Source organism: Giraffa tippelskirchi, chromosome 14 (assembly GCF_054371585.1).
Source record: "Giraffa tippelskirchi isolate mGirTip1 chromosome 14, T2T-mGirTip1v1.2.pri, whole genome shotgun sequence".
Classification (NCBI taxonomy): Eukaryota; Metazoa; Chordata; class Mammalia; order Artiodactyla; family Giraffidae; genus Giraffa; species Giraffa tippelskirchi.
The window spans coordinates 63,719,470-63,743,534 of NC_137288.1; the positions used below are offsets into that span (position 1 = coordinate 63,719,470).

General features: G+C 37.7%; 1 protein-coding gene across 2 annotated transcripts in view; it reads left to right on the top strand.

Moving 5' to 3' along the window:
• DCC (DCC netrin 1 receptor) overlaps positions 1-24,065 on the top strand; it is a 1,991,552-nt gene that overhangs the window by 1,279,005 nt on the left and 688,482 nt on the right. For both annotated transcript variants that reach the window (XM_081562140.1, XM_081562141.1), the window contains one exon: positions 22,079-22,363. In XM_081562140.1, coding sequence (XP_081418266.1) covers positions 22,079-22,363 — 285 coding nt within the window. The remainder of the gene's footprint in view (positions 1-22,078; positions 22,364-24,065) is intronic.

The window sequence follows — 24,065 nt, forward strand, 5'->3', positions numbered from 1 at the left end:
GACAAAAACTCATATTTTAGTGGTTGAGAGATGGAGATGAGGTCCTTACAGACATCCCTGGGATTAAAATCCTTATCATGGATTTAATTAAACCGGCTGCTGTTTTCTCAATGGATCAGGATGTAAATACACTCTGGTGGAATTAGATTCAAAATACAAGTAAAGTTGAGCAATATTCAGTACAGTTGATTTTACAATGCTGTTAATTTCTGCTGTACAGCAAAGTGATTCATTTATACATATGTGTTCTTTTACATATTCTTTTCTATTGGATTTTATCACAGGATATTGAATATAGTTCCTTGTGCTATACAATAGGACTCTGTTATTTATCCATCCTATTGTTTCTTGATCTGATATTCTTAGTAGCTTTTCGCAGATCCATTTTGCCACTAGTTGACATTTTTTTTTTCTCAGTGTGAAATGTCATTTTGAGTTGCATTACCAATTTACTAGGGTTTATCTTTAATAACCAATTTTACCACATTTGAGATATGAAAACATAAATTCTTAATGAGTACATTATTCAACTATTATGCTATTAAGAAAGTCTTTTGTGGGAGGTTAGAGTTTATAAAAAGCAGTTAGATGTATTTCTTCAAGCTGTGGAACTAAGCTTTATGCTGGCAATTTCCATCTCCTAGGCCTCTAATCGCTAGGGTTAATTCTGTGTTTTAATGGCTAACAGGAATGGTCTGAATCAGTGCGCCTCAAATTTTAATGTGCTTATGAATCCCCTGGGCATCTTTATAACTGCTGATTCTGAATCAGTAGTCTAGGGTAAAGTCCATGAAGTTGTGCCATTTGCAACAATATGGATTGACTTGTAAGGTATTATGCTAAGTGAAATAAGTCAGAGAGATAGAAAAATACTGTGTGATAATCACTTATAAGTGAAAGTGTTAGTCAGTCATGCCCAGCTCTTTGAGACCCCATGAACTGTAGCCCACTAGGCTCCTCTATCTATGGAATTCTCCAGGCAAGAATACTGGAGTGGGTAGCCATTCCCTTCTCCAGTGGGTCTTCCTGACCCAAGGATATGTGGAATCTAAAATGTTCCCTGATAGCTCAGTTGGTAAAGAATCTGCCTGCAATGCAGGAGACCCCAGTTTGATTTCTGGGTCGGGAAGATCCACTGGTGAAGGGATAGGCTACCCACTCCAGTATTCTTGGGCTTCCCTTGTGGCTCAGCTAGTAAAGAATCCACCTGCAATGCAGGAGACCTGGGTTCGACCCCTCGGTTGGGAAGATCCCCTGGAGAAGGGAAAGACTACCTGCTCCAGTATTCTGGCCTAGAGAATTCCATGGACAGTCCATGGGGTTGCAAAGAGTTGGACACAACTGAGCGGCTTTCACTTTCACTTTCAAAATGTAAACAAACTGGTGAATGAAGCAAAAAAGAAGCAGACTCACAGATACAGAGACCAAGTTAGTGGTTACTACTAGGGAGAGGGAAGAAGGAAAGGACAACATAGGATTGGGGAGTAAGAGGTACAAACTATTATGTATAAAATAAGCCAAGGATAATAGTGTACAATACAGGGAATATAGCCAATATTTTATAGTAACTATAAATGGAATATACCTTTAAAAATTGTAAATCACTATTTTACACCTGCAATTCACATGGCATTGTACATCAACTCTAACTCAATTAAAAAAAAATAAAAAATAAAAAACCCCAAAACAAAACAGAAAAAAACAAAATAGCAGTCTGTAAAATTTACTTCTTCAAAAACTCTATTCTTATGCTCTGAGTCTGAAAGAATCACCCTGTCTCTGGCACATTGCAATCTATTTCTTTTGTAGCACACTTTCTACTTTGGATTAGAAACATTTATGGACTCTATCTCTCTTACACACCTGGAATGACCTTTAAAGTAGGTTTTGGAACTGATTCAATGTTACATCCTCCATAGACCATCAATGTGCCTTCCTCCCAGTACCCACCTTAGAGCCTTTACATAGTGTTTCTCTCTGGCTTGGCATGGTTTCTCAAACATAACCTCATGGCCATACTCCCTCACATCATTGAAGTCTTTTTTAGGTAAGTCCGTTAATGACCTCCCAGATCCCAGCCCACGTACACTTAAACCCATTTCCTTACATCTTTTTTTCATGATAGTCATCCTCGTCTGTCATACTTTATTTTTATCAATTTATTTCCTAATTCCTCTTGTTGTTCAGTTGCTAAGTTGTGCCCAATTTTTTGCAATCCCATGGACTGTAGCATGCCAGGCTTCCCTGTCCTTCACTATCTCCCAGAGTTTGCTCAAACTAATGTCCATTGAGTCAGTGATGCCATCCAACCATCTCATCCTGTTACCCCTTCTCCTCCTGCCCTCAATCTTTCCCAGCATCAGGGTCTTTTCCAATGAGTTGGCTTTTCACATCAGGTGGCCAAAGTATTGGAACTTCATCTTTAGTATCAGTCCTTCCAATGAATATTCAGGGTTGATTTCCTTTAGGATTGACTGGTTTGATCTCTTTACTGTCCAAGTGACTGTGAAGAGTCTTCTCTAGCACCACATTTCGAAAGTATCATTTCTTCAGCTCTCAGTCTTCTTTATGGTCCAACTCTCACATCCATATATGACGACTGGAAAAATCGATAGCTTTGACTATACAGACCTTGGTACACAAGTATCTAATTTCTTTTACTAGGGAAGAGTTCTTTTTTTTTTTCCTTTTGTTTATTATTCTTCATTCCTGGAGTAGTTTCTGGAATATACTAGGTGCTCAGTAAGCACTTGTTGAATAAATTAATAAATCACTGTGCTGAAATCGCTGAAAGTACTACCTCCAGAGGTCTTAAAAATATTCAATCCATGGGAATATAAGTAGAAAAATATGAAGAAATTTGTTAGCTATTTTATCTTTTGAACTTCTTACACATCCAGAAACAAACTCATCATTCTCTAATCCTATCTTGCGTTTGTTTTACCCAGAAAGTTTAGGAAGAAAAGCTGAAATGCCATGTTGATTGCAATTTGGAGGTAATAGTACTGGGAATTCGTCTTTGCTTAAACTTCTCTAATACAAGATTCTGGAAATTCCACAATTCTTGTTATAATAAATACTATATTACTTATTGTTAGCTAAGTAACTATAGAAATATGAATGGACCAAAAAGGAAGTGGAAAAAAGCTGTTTCATAAAGCTTTTCTTTTACCTCCTTTATTGTCTTCATAAAAGTTACATTGGAAGTGAGCACGTGCCCTCTGGGCTGTGTCTACATGGAGTGGTAAGGCACTAAGTGATCTGTTTTTGTGCGATTGTTCACGTAGGTCAGATACGCCAGATGGGTAGCATATTCTCCCAACCACATCGACTAACTGTGAGTGAAATTGGCTAGTTAATTTAGAACTCCTCAATCAACATTATCATGGTCAAGGACTCAATTTCTTTTTTCTCCTAAAGGACCAGATAATAAATGTTTCTGGATCTGCAGGTCACGAAGTTTCTGCCACAACTAGTCAACTCTTGCACTGTAGCATGAAAGTAGTGATAGGCAAGAGCTCGAGAAATGGACATCACTGTGGTACAATTAAACTTAGTTTTTATGGATATTGATATTTGAATTTCCTGTAAGTTTAACATGTCCTAGCTTTTTTTTGTTGTTGTTGTTCAATCCTTGTTAGCTTATGGGTCCTACAAAAGGTGGCAGACCAGATTTAGCCAATGGACTATATGGTTTGCTGACCCTTGCTATAGACTTCTTGTTTCAAGCTGTTAGTGTTGTCTCTGACTCTTTTGGGACCCCATGGACTGTAGCCCACCAGGCTCCTCCATCCATGGATTTCCTAGGCAAGAATACTGGAATGGGTTGCCATTTCCTTCTCCAGGTGACCTTCTTGACTCAGGGATTGAACCTGTGTCCCCTGCATTGCAGCCAAATTCTTTACCACTGGGCTACCACGGAAGCCTCCCCCCCAGGCCCCCACATACACACTGTAGGTTATCCTAGTGAAACAGGAGGAGGACTAGCTTGGAATGGAGTTGCCATGGCAAAAATGGGAGACATTTCTGTGTTAAATAAAAGAAAGGCAAGGTTTTGATTCAGTTTATAGCTGGTATTGCAAACCTGATTCGTCATCTCCAATTAAGACTGTGTAGATTGCTTGTATTTTTATCTAAATCTTGTTCTCACTCTGCAACTTTTAGACCTAATTAAGGTAGCTCATTTTTCCTTTCACTATCTCTTCTCCAAACATTTTATAAAACTTAATGATTTTTTTTAAGTTGGCATTAGTATTTATTTGTAGAAATGGAGAGTTAAACATTTTATTCTCTACCCTTTGCGTTGCTTAGTACTTTACATTGTGTTTTGTCTACCCATTTTAACTGCATAGAGATAGCTCCAGCAAAAGCCAAAGCTGTTCAGAGTTTAGCATTAGGAAGTTAAGATAAAAACACTAATTGTATTAACATTTATTTTTAGATCTTGTTCATGATGATCATTTTCCCTCTCATTCATTAACAAGTGTTTGAATAAATTGCTTGCAACTTGAATGCTTTTATAATAAAACCCTTGTGGATATCAGGATATTTCTCCCAAGATATATTAGGCAATTATCTCAACTTCGTGTGTTTATTTCCCCTCAAGAATGTCAAATGGTACATTTCTATAGTCTCATTGTATAGTTCATGTAACTGTTATTGATCATCATTCATGATTTCTCAGTCCAGCTTGTCTCAGAATTAGACACTTTACATCTTCTGTACCAAACCAAACCATCTGCGCTTAGAAGTGTTAGTTTTTCCAAGCAGGAGACCTTTCTGATGCTTCTCTCTGACGGTACATAGAGTAGTTTTATCTGGCGAGGGGTGTCTGGTTTTAGCCTTTGAAAAGAAATATGTTCAGATGCTGATAATTTATTTTCAATTGGTAAGATTAGTAGACCACTTAATAAATGAAGTGGATCTCTTCTACCCACTTTATATCACAGAGGATTAAGATCTCTTGTCCCTTGTTTTAATCAGAGATTTAAGATGTTTCCATCTAAATGCATTAGTGCTGAGCTCCCCTACCTCCTCAACTTGCACTTCCTGTCTGAAAAGCTGATTAAATGGTTTCATTGCTGATTGGCTATAAGCCTATGCACCTTTCTGGCTACAAGCCATTAACACCCTGACCAGAAGTGCTGACAGGAAGATGAAGAGATTTACACCCTCTGATTTCTGTATTAACAACAAGGACAAAACAGTATGTGGTCCTGTCAGTGGATAATGCAATTTAAAGATATATTTTCTTTTTCCACAGATGCATTTTTCTCTGAAAATTAGCAGTTCAATTTGGTGTGACTAATAAGGCATCTTTGCTGATAAATTTGAATCATATTAAAAAAAAAATCTGTATAATGGACAAGCTCCTGATTTATAAGGCTATTACCATTTCTCTAAATGATAAAACAGGAGTCAGTTTATTCTTTAAATCTAAGTTTTGATAGCTTGAAAAATTTAGTGGAGAGAAACAGGTATGAAAAATGTGTTTTATAAAGGGAAAATAGTGATAAAACATAACAATGGTGAAAAAAATTGTGTCAATTGTCCAATTATTTAAGATAAAAGTACTTTTTAACAACGAGGGACAATACACTGTTTTAATATGATCACTTTACCCAATTCTCCACTTGTTTAATAATCAACTATACATCTTTGTAGGAATATGTATGAAGTAAATGTATGTGTTTGTATACATAAATTCACTTAAAATGTAGTTATCTATGTATATATTTGCCTATAGTTGTACACGTATAAATAAGCATACAGACATTCTCTATATATCTTTCTATATCTATACACATATAGACAAACACGTGTATGAATGCTTATTAATCATGCACATGTATGTATGTATAAATATCACAGATATAGGCATATACTCTGAGATATACAGAACCTCTAATATATAAAAATTGAAAAAAATATATTGAAGATGGGGTAAAATGTTAATTTTGTATATTTGACACGTTTTCCATAAATTGAAATGATTAGATTTATTTCATCTCTAAAGTCTCTTTCAGCCTTAAATGATGAAACTAATATTTGTTTATGTTCATATTCACTTGAGAATTCTGGAAATGATGGTAACAATTAATGGAGGATAGAAAGATTACTGAAGGAATACAGATGAAAAATCCGGCTTTCAATAATTAATTGACCAATTACCATTAACCACATACTACTGCAAAGGAACTGTGCTAGGCAGAAGAGACTGTAGAAATTGAAATCTTATTCTTACTTTCAGAAAGCATATAGATTGCTTTTAGAGAAGCATGTAGACTGACATCAAACCATTCCTGTAAAGCAGGGAGTTGATAAGTGGTGTCAAAACTGCATAACAATGCCCCATATTTCAGAATCCAGAGAAGTCATGTTAAAAGTGCAGAGTGCACTATAAATTGTGTTTATCCAATTACTTTGCTTGCAAAATCTCTTGATAGTTGTCTTAAAGATAGTCCAAGTCTTTAAGGTCCAAATTATTGCAAGTTATAGGTTTTAAATTGCAATAATGAGACTTTTGCACAGATTGAGGCCACCATTAAAATATTATGAAATGGAAAATATTTGCTATCAAAACTTTAAGATGAAATAAATCAACTGAAGCTAACTCTTTTAGAGTTTTCTTAACAGATGTCCCTTTGAGTAAAGGGGCAAAGCAAAAATAATCACTCCTCAGTGTGTTCAGACTTAAAACAAGGGTATTATTTGATGTTTTCCCTATGAGAGACACTGAGCTGTGAATATTCACAAAATATCGAGAAATGTATGCATCCTTGAGCAATCTAAAATTTAACCAAATAGAAGAGATGCATGAAAATAAGATAATGATATCAGTGACTGGTTGCGGATTGCCAAATGAGAGCCAGCAAAATATATATTTGATGGGATATCAGAGAAGAAAAGGGAAAATAGATTTGATATGGATCTGAAAGCTTGAGTTGGATTCAGATACTCGTACATTCAGCAAATGTGTATTGAGTGCCTACTAAGTACCAGACACCTAGGCTAGAATAGTAAACAAATCCAAACAAGGCTCAGCCCTCAGAAAGTGTGTAAAAGTAAAGAAATCAGACAGGTAGGTGGAGAGCAGAGGGGTGGCAAAGCTGAGCAGTCAGATGGGAATTAGAAAGCCATGTTCAGAAGCTAAATGAGAAGACTGGTTATTTTTGTTACTACAACTGCAGGAGGTAGAGATGGAGAGTGAATGACCTCATAAACTCAAGAAAAATACACTCACTATGGTACATATCTGACGAGAAATTTGAGAAATACTCAATAAATAGATCCCCAATAAAATCAGGTTAACCCTTAATAAGTTTAGTGGTGAGAAATTGCTCACACATAACTCATAAGGGACTTAAGATTGATGGATTTCATTGGTATCTTAATAGATGATCCTAGATCTAAGACTCAACTCAGCAGCATATTTCCCAAAAGGATGAATAGAGATTACAATAAGACGTCATGTGTGTCTCAAACACCACTTTGACACAGAAGTAGTAACTGTAAATCACTCTAAAGATTGTCTCAAATCCTCAAATGCTGAAGCCAAGAGAAGAGTGAAACATATAAGAGTTTGCTTCAAAGAGAGCAAATTTTCATTCAAAGTCAATTCAAAGAACTTGGCAAAGTTTAGGATCAATCTAGCTGTTGGAAACTTATACTTTTGATCTTCTGTTTGTTGAAAAGCTGTATGTCTTAAAAATAACAACATTTTAGATAGCCTTTGACAACAAGAGTTTTATCTACAGAGCTAAAGTAAATCAGAGGGACTAAATTAATGAGAAGGCTCAATAAATGACAAGGTAGTTCACTTCGGATAATAAACAAAGGAGCAAGAATTGTTCAAATTAACTTGAGTTGGTCAGCTTTTGCAATATTGGGCAGGTTTTATTGGTTCCTCTCTTACCTGCTGGCTCAGTGGTAAAGAATCCACTTGCTGATACAGGAGATGTGGGTTTAACATACAGGTTGGGAAAAATACCCCAAATAAAAAATGGCAACCCACTCCAATAGTCTTGCCTGGGAAATCTGATGGACAGAGGAGCCTGGTGGGCTAGAGTCTATGGGGTTGCGAAAGAATCAGATGTGATTGAGCGACTAACAAATCAAAATCACTCACAGCATAAATCTCCAAGCTTGTTTTTAAGTCTCTTTTGGTGTCTTTGTGATAAATGTCTGATGAGCACTGTATCTCTCCTAGACTGGCAGCTCTATCAGGGCAGTGATGGGGAATGTTTTATTTACTTCTGTATCTCCAATAATTTATACTCTCTATTGCATTAGTTTTGTTAAATGCTGGATGACTGTAAGGTCTGGCCACATATTAAGTTGTTTAAACATAGAATCACACGGTTATATAATTTTACAAATGGAAAGAACTTTGATGATGACCTCTTATCCTTTCAACTTTGAGATTCAGAGCTTGACAGCCAGTGATTTACTTGATCTCTTACTGTTTTTCATGTTTTAATACCACATCTCTGAAAGTGCCTTTTCTTCCTGGCTTCCTTCAAACTACCGCATACACCCACTTAACCCAAATTCCCTTCCCCACAACCTAAATATTTTATGTGGAAACCAGGGCTGGTTCTTGATCTACCCCTTTCCCTCCCAACCCACACTTAGCCTTCAACAGGTTTTGTTGATTTTGCGTTTTGATTATGCCTCAATGTATCTAGCCTCTCTCTCGTTTCCTGTTCTGATTATTACCTCCCTTACCCCAGCTGTGGAACAGGGCACTGGACACTTGTTACCATTCCCAAGGGTAGACTCCAGACACTTCTGTCCACTGTATCTCGGAATCAGAGTTGCCGAGGCGAACAAAACACAGCCAAGCACTGGATGGAATAGTGCTTTACTCACATAATCAGTCCCAGTAGTGGGCAGTTTCCCCATGGCCAGTGGGTCCCCACAAAGCTGATGCGGAGCAGGTGGTCTCCTTGCACCCTTCTGTACCACAGTAGAAAATACCCCAAACCCTCGCTGTGGAGTTTGAAATACTGAAGACTGGGTATGTGCCTAAGGATCAGTGACATACACTCTTAGTCAGAACGAAGGAACATCCACGGAGTCTGAAATGGGAAAATATGCTTATGCAAAGTGGTAAATCAGATCAGGCTCTGTGAGGTTTTTAATCCTTGGTTAAGGAAGTGTTCCAGGCCCAAGGGTGGGCGTCAAAAGACTGCTAGTGCGAGTTGGTGTTTGCCAACACAAACCCCCGGAGAAGGCAATGGCACCCCACTCCAGTACTCTTGCCTGGAAAATCCCATGGATGGAGGAGCCTGGTAGGCTACAGTCCATGGGATCGCTAAGAGTCGGACACGACTGAGCGATTTCACTTTCACTTTTCCCTTTCATGCACTGGAGAAGGAAATGGCAGCCCACTCCAGTATTCTTGCCTGGAGAATCCCAGGGACGGCGGAGCCTGGTGGGCTGCCGTCTATGGGGTCGCACAGAGTCGGACACGACTGAAGCGACTTAGCAGCAGCAGCAGCAGCAGCAACACAAACCCCGTTTTCTTTCACCTCGACTACTGTTTGTGAGATTCTTGTTTCCACTCTTGCCTTCACCTGTGACCTGAGTCCCACTCATTATCCTCTATACAGCAACAAGAATGGTCTTCAAAAATTGTATATCTGATCGTGTAAATTTCTTGCTCAGAATTCCTTAATAGTTTCTCAATGTAGTTGGAATGAAATCCAAACTTATCGAATGGTGCTCTGTCTGAATTATCTGTAACATATGACTGCTTTAGTCTAACCCTCTGCCATGCTCCTCTTTGCCCCCCACTCTTCAAAGCTCATTTTCTATCTATTGAACCATGCTCCCTTTTAAGAAATAATTCCTAATACTTTAATAATTTTTTTTTTATGCTCATAGATCGTAAGATCAGGAAAGATCATAAGCAAGCTTGGAAGTAGTGTTTTCCGTGATTCTATAAAAAATGTTAAAGTATTCTCATACTTGAGACTTAAAGCTGTCCTGAAGGAATATTTTACTTAATACCACACAAGCCACACCCCATGTCTGGCCCCTAAGAAACAGGAAAAATACCTCTCTCGGACTGCCCAGGTATGACCCTTTTCCATCTTATTCTCAGTCCAAGTATCAGATGATACAATGGAGCCCACTCCACAAGAATGACTCCACAACTGAAAGGGAAGATGACTTACTGTTGTCTAATCTGCTGATATTTTTCAACAGGAAATAACTGCTAAGAATTAGGTATACAAAAAGATATGTTGGAATAAATGACTAGTTCAGGTTCTTGTGGTGGATATTGATTCTGGTGAGTTTGAAACAAATCCTGAAATATGAATTGAATTTTGGCATCAGACACTTTTTTTTTTTTCCCTTCATTTGAATGGTTCTTCCTGTCAGGGATATTTACTAACTGTGGGTCAAGCTACAAATTTTTTTGGTAATTTTTTAAAAGGTTTGATTTCCTTAAGGTCTCAGTAGAGAAGCTGGAAAATCATACACGTTTAGCAGTGAAGTGACATATTTTGTCTTCCCATTTCCATTGTGCAAATGCACTGCATGCAAATGTTTCATTAGCTCCAATTTTCTCCCATTAGGTACTTCCAAATCAAAATTTAAATTATATAGATTTACCAGAAGTTTTTCATCTAAATGATTATTTCTGCTGGGGTTTCTTTATTCTCATGTTTCAGGTAGATTTTGTGGGGAGGAAAAATAATACTGGAATTGTCAGAGAAAGAATTGAATCCTTTTGATATATTTGATGTGAATCTTAGCTGTTATTGGGCTTCCTTTGTGGCTCAGCTGTAAAGAATTCGCCTGCAATGTTGGATGCCTGGGTTCAATCCCTGGGTTGGGAAGATCCCCTGGAAAAGGAAAAGGCTACCCACTCCAGTATTCTGGCCTGGGGAATTCCATGGACTGTATTCCATGAGGTTACAAAGAGTCTGACATGACTCTTTGAGTGACTTTCACTTTACTTTATCCGTTATCAAATTAACTTTAATCAGTTATATACTGAAATAGAGGTAGGTATTGAGCTGAAACCATTCTTTTCACGGAAAACTTGTTCCATTTAGGTTTCCTTTCTTTGGTCTGTGTCTACAAGTTCTGAATATAAGAGTCAGTCATATTTTTTACAGGAAAAAAATCCTTTATATTGAAAGGAGGATGGTCCTACCTAACAAACTAAAAATAAAGATGTTTCTGGGAAATTTTAGTAGAGCTCTTTACAGCCAGGTAGAGGCTATACTTAATATTATTACACCTTATATAGTGCCTAGTATGTATTCAATCAGTGCTACTGGTAGTAAGAAAAATCAGCATTTGGGTTAATTGATTAACAGGTAGAAGATTATTTAATTCTTTGGATGATACACTCAGTGAAAAGTTTGAAACAATCATAACCCAATAGATTCTTTTTGAATTATTATTATTATTATTTTAAATTTTGGCTGTGCTGGGTCTTCATTGTGGCATGTGGTCTTTCTGTCGTTGCTCTGCACAGGCTTATTGCCCTATGGCATGTGAGATGTTAGTCCCCCAAAATGGACTGACCCCGAATCCCATGAATTGGAAGGCAGATTCTTAACCACTGGACCACCAGGGAAGTCCCTCAATAGGTTATTGTTTCAATGAGCTTTGAAACTAGTAGGATTATCTTCTCTTGCTAAGTTTTTCTGCTTCTTGGACCCTGCTGTTACTGGGGCTTTAGCATGTTTCGCTCAAGAAAAATGATGAATATGAATCTCACACTTCTCCCTTGGACTTCCAAAATCCTGAAGAGCTCTTTGATGAAAGAAGTTAGTATCGATTGTTCATCATTATATTTCTCAGGCCATTAGGAAGCTGTCTGCCACAGGTTGTTGTTGTTGTGTAGTCGCTAAGTTGTGTCTGATTCTTTTGCAACCCCATGGACTGGAGCCTGACAGTCTTCTTTGTCCATGGGATTTCCCAGGCAAGAATACTGGTGTGGTTTGGTTGCCCTTTCCTTCTCCAGAGGACCTTCCAGACCCAGTGATCAAAGCCACTTCTCCTGCATAGGCAGGCAGATTCTTTACTATTGAGTCACCAGGGAAGCCTCCCCTGCCACATGTTAGGAGCCCCAATAAATGTTGACTGTGTGTATTACTCTGAGTTCTCCAGAGAAACTCATGAGATTACGGATGCTGAGAAATCCTCCTGCAGCTGACAAAGAGGCCAGTAAAGGGACCCAGTAAAGCAAACGGTGTAAGTTCTAGTTCTAGTCTCAATCTGAATGCTTGAGAAACCTGGTGTCCCAGCTCAAAATCAGGCAGAGAAAATGAATTGTCTTACTCCAACTTTTTGTTTTGTGCAAGGCCTCAATGGACTGAATGAGCCCCTCCTCGGAGGGCAATCTGCTTTCCTCAGTCTACTGATTCAAATGTTAATCTCACCTAGAAACATTTCACAGATACACTCAGAATAACGTTTAACCAAAAGTCTTAGCACCCCATGGCCTACTTATATCCACGTATGAAATTAACCACTACACTGACTGAATAAATGAATGAATGAAAAATACTTTGGAAATTCCCATAAAATGATGTAATCAGTGTTGGTGGAGATTTGTGGCAGGATTATCTGGAGAACCTAGATAGTAGGGAAGGGCTGGTGACAGTTACTTGATGTAAAACAAAAAGTCATACAACTTTAAGAGCTTGCTTTTCTGTTGTTTGGATAAGCCCAGTTTACAGGTTAGCCCAGCAAATATCAGCCACATTCATAATCAGCTTTCATGAATGCTGTGACTGTTTGTTAGCCATGCGTAATGAAATTTAAGCTTGATGGAAATCCTGAGCCTGAATTCTGTAAAATTATTCATTACTATTGATTATAAACCAATCTCAGGTTTTGTAATAAGAATTTTATGTGCAAAGTAGAGAATGAAAATAAAGTTATTGTCAAAGCCTGTGGAGGTAAACATCTTTTCATGAAAATCAATATGCTTGTGAATATTTTTTTTTAAATCCACACTGAATAGAGTGTTAGAATCATTAGCAAAATGCCCCTTTGTATACTTTCAGATGTGTTTGTTCTAGACAAAAAAAAAAGGAAAACAATTTTCCTCACTTTAAAAAATATTAACAATTTTATTTGGTTGTATCATGTTAAGTATGCTGGATATACCATAATTTGCTTAAGCAGTCATCAGTTGTACAATTAGCTCATTTTCTAATGTTCACTATTTTAAATAATGCTGTACTGAATAATTGTGTGTGTGTGTATGTATCGCTTTTTTCTTCATGTATTTATGGAAAAATTCCTAGAAGTGAAGTTCTTGAGTTCCACTGTTATGACACACATTGATGAATCACTTTTCAAAGATAGTGTATCAACTCGCATGACAAAAATGGCATTCATGTTCAATATGATTTGATTAAATTTGAAAAAGAATCTTTCTCCATGAATACAATACCACATAACTTTGAGGAAGAGGTGGCATAGCTCTGTTCATTATTTACTCATATTCTGGGAAATATATATGGCATAATAACTCAGAAGGATGAGGAAAAATAGCTGTTAACTAGCTACCTGGAAACATGTTTCTAAAATCTACCCCTGTTGACCCCAGAGTTAACAGAAGACATGGATGGCCCAGCTGAGTCGTGCTTGACTGATTGCGGATGATGAAGTCCAGAGATGGTAGACAGAGCTGTTAGTTACAATGAGTGTAGTTCACATGTGAGAACAGTCTCCAAGGGAAGGTTAGGCAGGCCCTGAAACCCAACTCTAGATTTGCTAGCCAATCCCATGGAATACCTTTGTAAACTTATCCCTTCAAGGAGAGCACCCTTTTTGAATTCTTACGGAAGGTGTGTTGTTGGCTACCAGAGGCCCTGAGGCTGCTATTAACAGGGGTGACGGAGAATCCTGTCCAATGGATATGAAGGCCAAGAATCAAGCAAGGCTAGCTGATGAAATGATGATAGACCTCTATTCAAACTGCCTCTTGATCACTCCTGGATTACAGGGGTTCCCAAAATGACCACTTGATTCCAAGTCTAACATGTAATCAGTTTTCAAAGATCTGGGAAAATACCAGCCTATTAGAGAGTGTTTCGTTTATGTGTGTATTTTTGGCTATGCCGAGTCTTCATTGCTGCAGGCAGGCTTCCTCTGGTTGCAGTGAGCAGGGGATACTCTTTAGCTGCTGTGCGGGGGCTTGTTGTTGTTGTGGCTTCTCTTGTTGCAGAGCCCGGGCTCTAGAGCACAGGTTCCATACTTGTGGCTCATGGGTTAGTTGCCACAGCACGTGGGTTCTTCCCGGACCAGGGATGGAACCTGTGACCTCTTCACTGAGAGGTGGATTCTTAGCCACTGGAGCCACCACAGCAGTCCCTAGAGTGTTTATGTTGAATAAACCACATGGGTGATTCTGAGAAAGTCTTATGTGATGATATTTCTCCCTATTTTTTCTTTCTTTTTTTTTTTTTTGCCAAGGAAATGAGTTCTTTACGTGCTTCTAATCTTGCAGAGCTGGACAAACTGTGTCACTTGCCTACAGTTTTCTTTCTCTTTCATACTTCTTCTGTTACATCCTTCTGAGTTCAACTAATTGGCCACATGGATATTTCTTCCCAGATCACACACTGGGGGAGAGTGACTGGTACCCACCAAACATACTTTGGTTTGCAGACATACTTGGTTTGCAATGCCACATTCCAGCCACTGCTCTTCAGCCAACCACCTAGGAGCCTGTCATTTCACCAGTGAAAATGAAGATGCTAAAACCAAAGCAAAAACTTGGGGAAAAAAATAAAGAAGGGAAATGATAATTCTCAGAGGAACATAGAGAAATATGCTTATAACATATTCTAAGAATCCTCTGTTGGTCTTCTTACTGCTGAAAAGCAACCAAATCTGGAAAACCTCGCTTTGAATTACGTCTATTCTCTTCCCCTGGGCTAATTTGAAAATTAAAAGGGGGCAAACAAGGTCTGGCTTTGAAGGGACGTGGCTGTGAGGCTTTAATCTGAAACAAACAAAGCGCTGAAGGCAGCTCTCCTCTGGCAGTCCTCGGGTATGAGCACGTTGCTGAAGACTTAAAAGCAAGACAGAGTTTGCCACCGCAAGGTCTGTCCCCCGATTGATGTCTGTTTTTATTAAATGAACTTTAATTACTTAATAATTAGACCTTCTATTGGAGGAGACGGGGATCCTGATAGTCTGCCACAGAGGCCAGAGAGCAAATCAGAAGCATGTGCCACGTTGAGATTAGAATTGAAAAGAAGGAATAGGCCCAGTCTGGGGGCGCTGTGGGTGGAGAGGCCTCCCAGGAGAGTCTTGGCATAAACCTGGAATGGAATATTTCCACTGAAATATTCCCACTTTAGCTTAAAAAGCAAAAGTAGTTTAGGTTTAAGTGAATGAAAGTGCATGTCTAAGCTCTTCAAACTTGGTGACTACACCTCATGGAAAGATTTATCTCCTAGTCCGTGTGGGGTGTGTGTGTGTCTGTGTGTGTGTGTGCGCGCGCACACACGTGCATGGGTAGAAGGGTGCGGAGAGACTATTGTTCTCATTATTTTAATTCCGAGAGCTTAACACTTTTGATGTCCCTGCAGATTTACCAGCTTTGTATTCATTGCCATGGTGATTTTTTACCTCATTTTTTAGCATCACAAAGGAAAAGCCCAGAAGAAAAACGTTTGCTGCTTTGCTATTAACATTTCTACTGCCCAGCTGACAGCCAACAGTTTGGTTGTGCTGAGCTCCTGAAAAAGAAAGTATGTATTGGCCAGAGCCTGCCTGACTGATGACTGGAGCCACTACCCAGTCTGTCCCAGCTGGGACGGGGCTGGTCCTGAGACCATTGATAAGCTTGTTTCCCAGGACAGTGATTTGAAGGAAGAATGGGGAAATCTCGTTAGAAATATCACGGTTCCACAATTTAAACTTATAGGGCTAGAAATTTTCATGGATGCACAAGAAATTTGCTCTCCCCCCCAATCTTTTCAAATGCAGATCTATATGGGTTGACTTTGTATGTTTAATAGCTTCAACCCTGTTTCACTTTCCGTGAAGAAATCATTTTCTCCCTCTCTTTATGCTCTTCTTCCTAGATTTCCCAATGTATAAGAGTCTGGGATATTTGCCTAATCAATCATATATATCTTTTCATTCAACATATACTGATGGATAATGATACGCCATGCACTGGGCTAAGTGTTCGGAGTACAGAATAAAATAGAACCATCTCTACTTATCTGGAATTTACAGATTGGCTGGGAAGATGGCTATTAAATTAATTCCACAGTTAATAAATTATAACTGAAGTGAATGTTGCAAAGGAGGCATATAGGAATAATTGGAGGCGTATAGGAATAATTCTATCTAGATTTGGGGAAGGCCCCTCTGAGGACATGAGAATTCTGGTACTGTGTTGGCATTATTAAATACCAGGTAATTAAGTCTTAGTATAGTTAGTAAATGTTCTAGAAAAGAATTGTAGTTATGGCAGTTTATCAGGCCTTGAGCAACATTTAACAAAGTAACCTATATAAATAGATACTTAATGAAACCTTTTAGTGTTAAAATTAGCGTTAGAGAATTAGGAAGGATCCTTTACAGAAATTAAACAGGGAACACCCATTTCTCCTTGTTAAACTCATAATGGCTATATATCTCTTGCTAACATTTAATGCTTCCTATACAACTGTAATTAGTTGACATCAGTAAAATTCCTAACGTTGAAGCCCAGGCACTTTTACTATTAGCGGCTTATAAAATTTGTTATTAGTGTCTGTGTTTATCATTCTTTATCATATCACAAGAAATAAAATGGAGTCACCACATATGTGTGCCTGACTTGTCCATATGTAAAAACAGTGTGTTCTTTCCTTATTATGGTTCCTGAACTGCAGGTGGATCAGACTCCAGATGAGTAATTTTAGTACCTATGTGTAGGATAAATTTCAGTTGATAAATTACCATGTGCATCAAAGTTAATGTTTCTGTATGGTCTAGAATGACTTGTTCTTGCTAAACCATAACGTCACATCTCCAGATCTGTCCTCAGTAATAGGTGCTGATCTTTGTTAATATAGAGAGGTGCAGGTAATGTGTAAACCTGTCAGTGAGCTCTGATGAGACTTCTCTGACAAGCCCAGGTCTTCTTAGATATAAAGGTATCTTAGAATCCTGGGCCAGGCTAACCAAGAAGATAGGAACCTTGACTACAATTCATTCTTGCAAACAGCCTTCATCCAAGGCTAACAGTGAAAGGCTTCCATAGAAACACCAAACATAGGCTCATGTGCTATTTTAATTGCAAAATTCTTCAGGCTGAAGCTTGTAAGAATTCAATCTGGGGCAGAATGTACTTACTAAATGGAGTTTACAAATATTATCCTGATACTTGGGGGTTGATGAGCCAGGAGGTACTATTATATAAAAGAAACTCTTTTGGGGACATTTTCACTTAGCTTGGGAAAATAGGATATTTTAAAGAGTATCATTCAGGACAAAACTTTCTTTAAACAATTGTACATAATGTAAACATTTGAATGAGTTTGCTTCCAAGTTCCATCTGTAAGGTAGCGACAGTTATTTAAACAGATGTTGTGAGAATTAAAGGAGGTAGTTTATGAAGGGACAGAATAGGATCAATGATAAAACTCAAGTTTCCTGTGTCATTGATCTGGATCTAATAGTTCTCCAATGAGTCACACTGCTTAAAGGTTGAGTTGATGGTTCTTGTTATATGTAGACCCCAAGGCCAACTTTGAGGGTTTATTTAGGGTTTTCTGTTCTTTGGATTTTTCATTTTGGTATTGTTTTGTTTTGGTATTGTTTCTCCATTTACAGACTGATGTCAAATGGAGGAAAGGAGCAACAATTCAAAAAACAAAAAACAATGCTGTCTATTCTTTGCCAAAAGTGGGACATTCCCAGAGAGAAGAGAGAGGTTCCACTTGGTTTTTAAAATTACCAGAAGCCCGTCCCAGAATTCAGCCCAGTTGGTTGATGCCAAGTCAGAAAGGCATCCTCTAACGGTTAGAGATGATCAGTTCCTATTTATGGTTTTATGGTGACCTTTGAATTGTCTGTCCTGGTTTGTTTGTTTTTTTTATAAGCCAATATCTGGCTAAATGGTGAACCACAGAAGTGACCCAAGGTAATCAGGCACCCAGGTATATTATTTGCCATGCCAAACTGCCACAGAGTAGGTTAGAAAGTGATAAACCAGAGCTCAAGTGCAATTATCAAAATTTGCAGGCTTGCAATAGTCTACTTAGACATAGAAGCTCAGTAAATATCTATAATTTTTTCTTTCAGTAGATATTTGCTATACTCTGTGGACTGACAAACACATATACAGACATGTAAATACTGATCATCCTTTTATTTATACCATCAACTGTCATACTATCTATATGTCCTTTAAAAATTCACAGGATTGAGAGATGATTTCCAGTAAGTAAGATTAAGGAAAAGAGGATTTTTTGACCTAGTACTGTAAGAAGGACTACAGTTTTGGTAGGTAGATTTTAGGAGAGAAGGTATACCTCTTTAGAGGAAATACAATGAGAAATACCACCAAGAACGAGCCAGGTCTAGACCTGGTCAATAGATTTGAGTATTCTTTTGCAGCAGTTGTGGAAGATGAGCCTGGAAGGAACATTGTGTAGATTCTTGGGTAACAGGGTATTTGTCTAAGACAATACCAGAAAATGGAATTTTAGAATTTCCTGAATAAAACCAAAACTTTTGGTGATTTAGAAACACTAATCTTTTGACTATGTTTAGGATGGATTTAGGTGAGGAGAGGGTAGTGATAGGAATATCATTCTTGCTATGATTGTTGTTGTTTAGTTGCTAAGAAATGTCCTCTTTGCAACCCTATGGACTGTAGACCGCGAGGCTTCTCTGTCCAAGGGATTCTCCAGACAAGAATGCTGGAGTGGGTTGCCATTTCCTTCTCCAAAGGATCTTTCCAACCCAGGGATCGAACCTCTATCTCTTGCACTGGCAGGCAAATTCTTTATTACTGAGCCACCAGGGAAGTCCCCCATTATGATTACAGTTAGTCAAACGTGAGCCAATGAGTTGAACCACGCTTTTTCCATGAAAAGGCTCTTGATGAGCAGGTAACTGTTTTTCATGAGGGTATAATTAAAATTGTACCTATGCCTTTATATTGAATTAGAGCATTAAATGACTTATGAAAATACTGTATTTCATCCTTATAAATTGCAGTGAGTTTAATGTTTATAACTAGGTGCTTGTACTTATGCCTTGAAAATATAGTACTAAGTTGATAGGCTATAACTTCTTTTAATACTATTGCTGGTTTGTTACACTGCCATGAGATGTGAGTGTGCAAAGGTAGCACAATATTGGGAGCACTAATTCAAGCCATATAGAACCTCACAAACTTAGAATTGCTTTTTGATATGTGGGGTTTCTTTTGTAGAGACAAAAAGGAAAAGCTATAAATCATGTTTATAATTTCTCACTATGTCAAATAATCCACTGTTTGAAGTTTTCAAACATCATTTCATTAAATTTAAGTTAGAGTCGATCCCGACCCCCTGTTTATTAAGATCTGAAATCACCATAGAATGCATAGTGAATAAGCATGCGCAATAGTAGCCAATTCCATTAAACCTAATTGTATACAGTCTCAAGCCTCATCTATGATTCTTCAGGCTAGATGAAGTTCATATAAAGGAATTGTCTATTGAATTGTCTACAGTTTGAATTACTCTTTCAATTTGTTTTATTCCAAGTCTAGAACTCTGCAAGTGAATTTTTTGAATACCACAGACATTCAGATGTAAAATACGTGTTTAGAATCTTATCCAGTGTGTGTTAACTTATACAGGACCATATATATGAATATATAAATGTATCCAAATATTCTGTCAGCTGATCACAAATGTTTTATTCTTATCTACTTTGTATAAAATGTATAACTCACAGATGTGGGTAAATTATTCCCAAGCTATGTTTCCTTAACTATCAAATAAAATGCTAGGGATGAACACCAAGAAGAACATTATCAAATAATCAAGTCAGAAATGTGTTTGAAACATATCTTGACCCATGTAACCGTCACAACATCTGGCCACATCTCATTGCAGATTTGCTTTATGTAGTATATATAAACCATTCTCTGTTCAAGTACATGCTTTAGATCCATATTGAAGCTAATCAGTAGTAGATTAAGGTGCCTTCTTTTGAATGCGCTCAAGATTCTACACTACAAACAGCTTGGAAACTGGACTTTGAACAATGAGGCAGGGCACAAGTTAACTGATTTCTTTTGGTCTTCATTCAGTGGTGGATCCAGCATAGTTATAGATTCGTTCCTTAGCTAGTTTCTTAGCTAAATAAGGAGAAAATTAAGCATATGGTTGGCTCCCACTGTAGAAACATCTGTACTGCTGAGACAAACTCATAGCTCCATGGATCCAGACTCCAGATGAGTAATTTTAGTACCTATGTGTAGGATAAATTTCAATTGATAAATTAATATGTGCATCAAAGTTACTATTTCTGTATCGTCTAGAATGAATTGTTCTTGCTAAACCATAATGTCACACCTCCAGGTCTGTAGGTCTGTTATGAGTGTGACTATAAAAAGTTGCATACCATCTTTGGCAACCTTTATCTATTCTGAATATGCTACTGATGTGATTTCCTTTTTCATGAATTCAGCTATCTTGTGGCTCAAAAGAGTAATCTCTGAAAGGGACATGAAATATTACCTTAACCTAGAATATGAGACTTCTCCACAGTATTCCTGATTGTCTTCCATGTTAAATTATGATGTTTTAACCTAGGCTGTTCTGCCTTTGCACTTTTCACCCCAGCAAGATTTTTATCAGATTACCTGGAGAGTTAGATTTGTAAGAATTAATATACCCCCAAATAAAATTAACAGTCTTTCTCACTGAGCACATTAGAATTTGTTATTGACTAAATTTGGTAGAAAGTTTTCTTACAAAATTTAAACCAAGACCTAGGAAATTTTGGCCTAGTTAAGATAAATCTATAAAATAAAAATTACTGTAATGTAAATATGAGCAGAAAAACTTGACAGGAAACCTAAACTGATGAATGAATCAAATCTTATTGTGAAACACACATACAATGAAACCAACCCCAGTAAAATTAAAAAACAAAATTAGAATATAACTGTGATGAATAGAAGATAAATCAATAAAAATTGTTAATTCAAATTAACTCTAGAAAGTAAAATTGCCAACGATCCATCAGTGGTGACATAATTCATTCAAATATATTTGCAGTCATAAAGAAATATTTTTATGGTCAAAGCATTAGGGTCACAAATAATCCATCTGTTTGTAGAAGGAGGTTCAAGATGTAAGGCTCCAAATATCTCCTACCTTTTTATATACAACACTGTGGTGGAGGAGGCTTTTCTCACCATGCTTTATGCTCAGTTGTGGTCAGTTTTTATTTATTTTTTGTCTTTTCTTTTTTCCCTACCTTTGCTTAATTATCTGTGTATCTTTTTACATGTTATTTCAAATGAACATCACAGTAATTATGTGAGTTGAATTCACTGTTATCCCATTTTATAGCCCAAAGAAATGAAACAAGTTACTGGAAGACTCACACAGAGTAGGTGGCCCAGACAGGCTAGGAATAAAAAAGTAGTCTAATTCCAACTTAAGCATTTTTTCATTCCGCCACAGCATAACTGACAAATTCTGATGATCATTTATCTTAAGCAGTCAATCTATGAAAGACTGTTCTCTGATACTATAATTGACGGTTAATATGGCCCATCTTTCTTGAAACTGCTTTTGTTGTTCAGTCGCTCAGTCGTGTCCGACTCTTTGCGACCCCATGGACTGCAGCACACCAGGCTTCCCTGTCCATCACCAACTCCCAGTTTTCTTGAACTCGTGTCCATTGAGTCGGTGATGCCATCCAACCATCTCGTCCTGTTGCCCCCTTTTCTTCCTGCCCTCCACCTTTCTCAGCATCAGGGTCTTTTGCAGTGAGTCAACTCTTTGCATCATGTGACCAAAGTACTTTTACTGAAAATAAATCTGAAAGATTTATTCTTCATTCTTTGTGTTTCTCCTAGGACCCCTGAGGTTCCTCTCCCAGACAGAATCTGTCACTGCCTTCATGGGCGACACAGTGCTGCTCAAGTGTGAAGTCATTGGGGAGCCGATGCCGACAATACACTGGCAGAAACACCAGCAAGACCTGACCCCCATCCCTGGTGACCCCCGTGTGGTGGTCTTGCCCTCTGGAGCCTTGCAGATCAGTCGACTTCAACCGGGGGACACTGGAATCTATCGGTGCTTAGCCCGGAACCCAGCCAGCTCGAGAACAGGAAATGAAGCAGAAGTCAGAATCTTGTCAGGTATTGCAGTGTTCTTTATTCTCTTCAGAATTATATTTTCTAGAGTAGTTTGAATAATTTTTCCTTGAACATGTATTTGGTGGTTGTTTTTAAGTTCCGCATTGTTTATTTGGTTAGTTTTATATTGTTTTCCTTCTGTTCTAACTGAACCATTAGAAGAGGATATGCCAAAAGTTTTTCTTATCTTTCCATGTCCTGTGGTAGAACTTTCCAGAGAAATGGGTATTTTCATTATGATTGACTTCACTTGCTTACTCATTCCATTAATAGTTAGCAAGTGCTTCTTTGTGCAAAGTCCATTGCTAAACATTATTATTTTTTATTATTATTTTCCTTTGCTAATAGTCTAAGAAGTAGTTACCTTTATCCCTGTTTTCAGAGGATGAAGGTGAGGTTTAGCAAGGTTAAGAGCCTTCCCCAAGTAAATACTGAACATTCATGTGCTCATCCATGTATGCATTCATTTCTGAGAAGCATTGCAGTAAGTACTAAGGATCCAGAAATGACTAAGACTGACACAGAGCCTGGATTTTTTGAGTTCGGGACATAGAAGTAGCTACAATCCATTGTGGTTGATATCATGATAAAGAAAGCTGTTTCTCTCCATCTCTTATCTCCATCTCTCTTCCCTGCAAAATCCTTAAGACTCTGGGCTCATTTTTCTCTCCTAAATAATCGATGATTGGAATGGACATTTTTAAGATCTTGTCCAATAACTGCTACCTTCTTACGGCTGTGTATTGGGTTGGCCAAAAAGTTTGTTTGGGTATTTTGTAACATCCTGAACGAAATTTTTGGCCAGCCCAGTAATATCCATTTTCTCATGTAATTTTACTTCTAGGATTTACTTAGACTCATTTGTGAGACTCGCAAAGAAAGCAACACTTAAGTAATTGTGACAGACTCTCTGTCAAAGCACTGACTTTGGCACTGTCTCAACATCCTGTGTGTAATCATTACAAGTCACTCAGCTAAGTAGAGGGTAACATCCATATGTCATTCCAAATGCAAACTGGTAATTCGATTGAAAGTTTCCAAGACTTTAGTAAGGATGTCTCTAAAACCTCTTTTAACTCTTTTGTGGACTCTCTGTCACAGGGATACTGATTTGTGTCAATAACCATCAGTGACACTGTGTTCTTCCAATCTCTGGGCAGCGACAGATGCAAATGTAGTGTTTATTCCCCGCACGTGCATACATTTATTTAGGCAGCCATTAGATACACAAAAATTTTAAATATTTATATTCACATAGCCTAAATAATGTATCTCGGTCAAACAGACGAGAAACCCAGGTAAGCCACATGGAAAATTGGCAAGAATATGTTTGATTATCTTAATATCACCGAAAAGTCTGTTTTCTAGTGGTGTTAAGGGATAAAGTTGGACTAATTAAATATTAAATCTGAAAGGGAAACTTTTTGAAAGACATAGAGACATAATCATCAAATCGCCATTTACGTTTATTTGTTCACCTTGTGAAACACATTTGCATTGTAATCCATGGGGATTTATTTCAAACCAAGTTTCATGTTGTTGTCCAGCTAAAGTCAAGAATACATAAGTGTACTTTGGAGGTGTACGGGTATTTCTTACCTGGATAAAAACTACTATTTTAAAAAATTATTACATCTAATGAGTACATTTCTACAAGTTTTATGAATTCAAATAAAAATCCATAAAGGAGTTATGAGTATGCTAT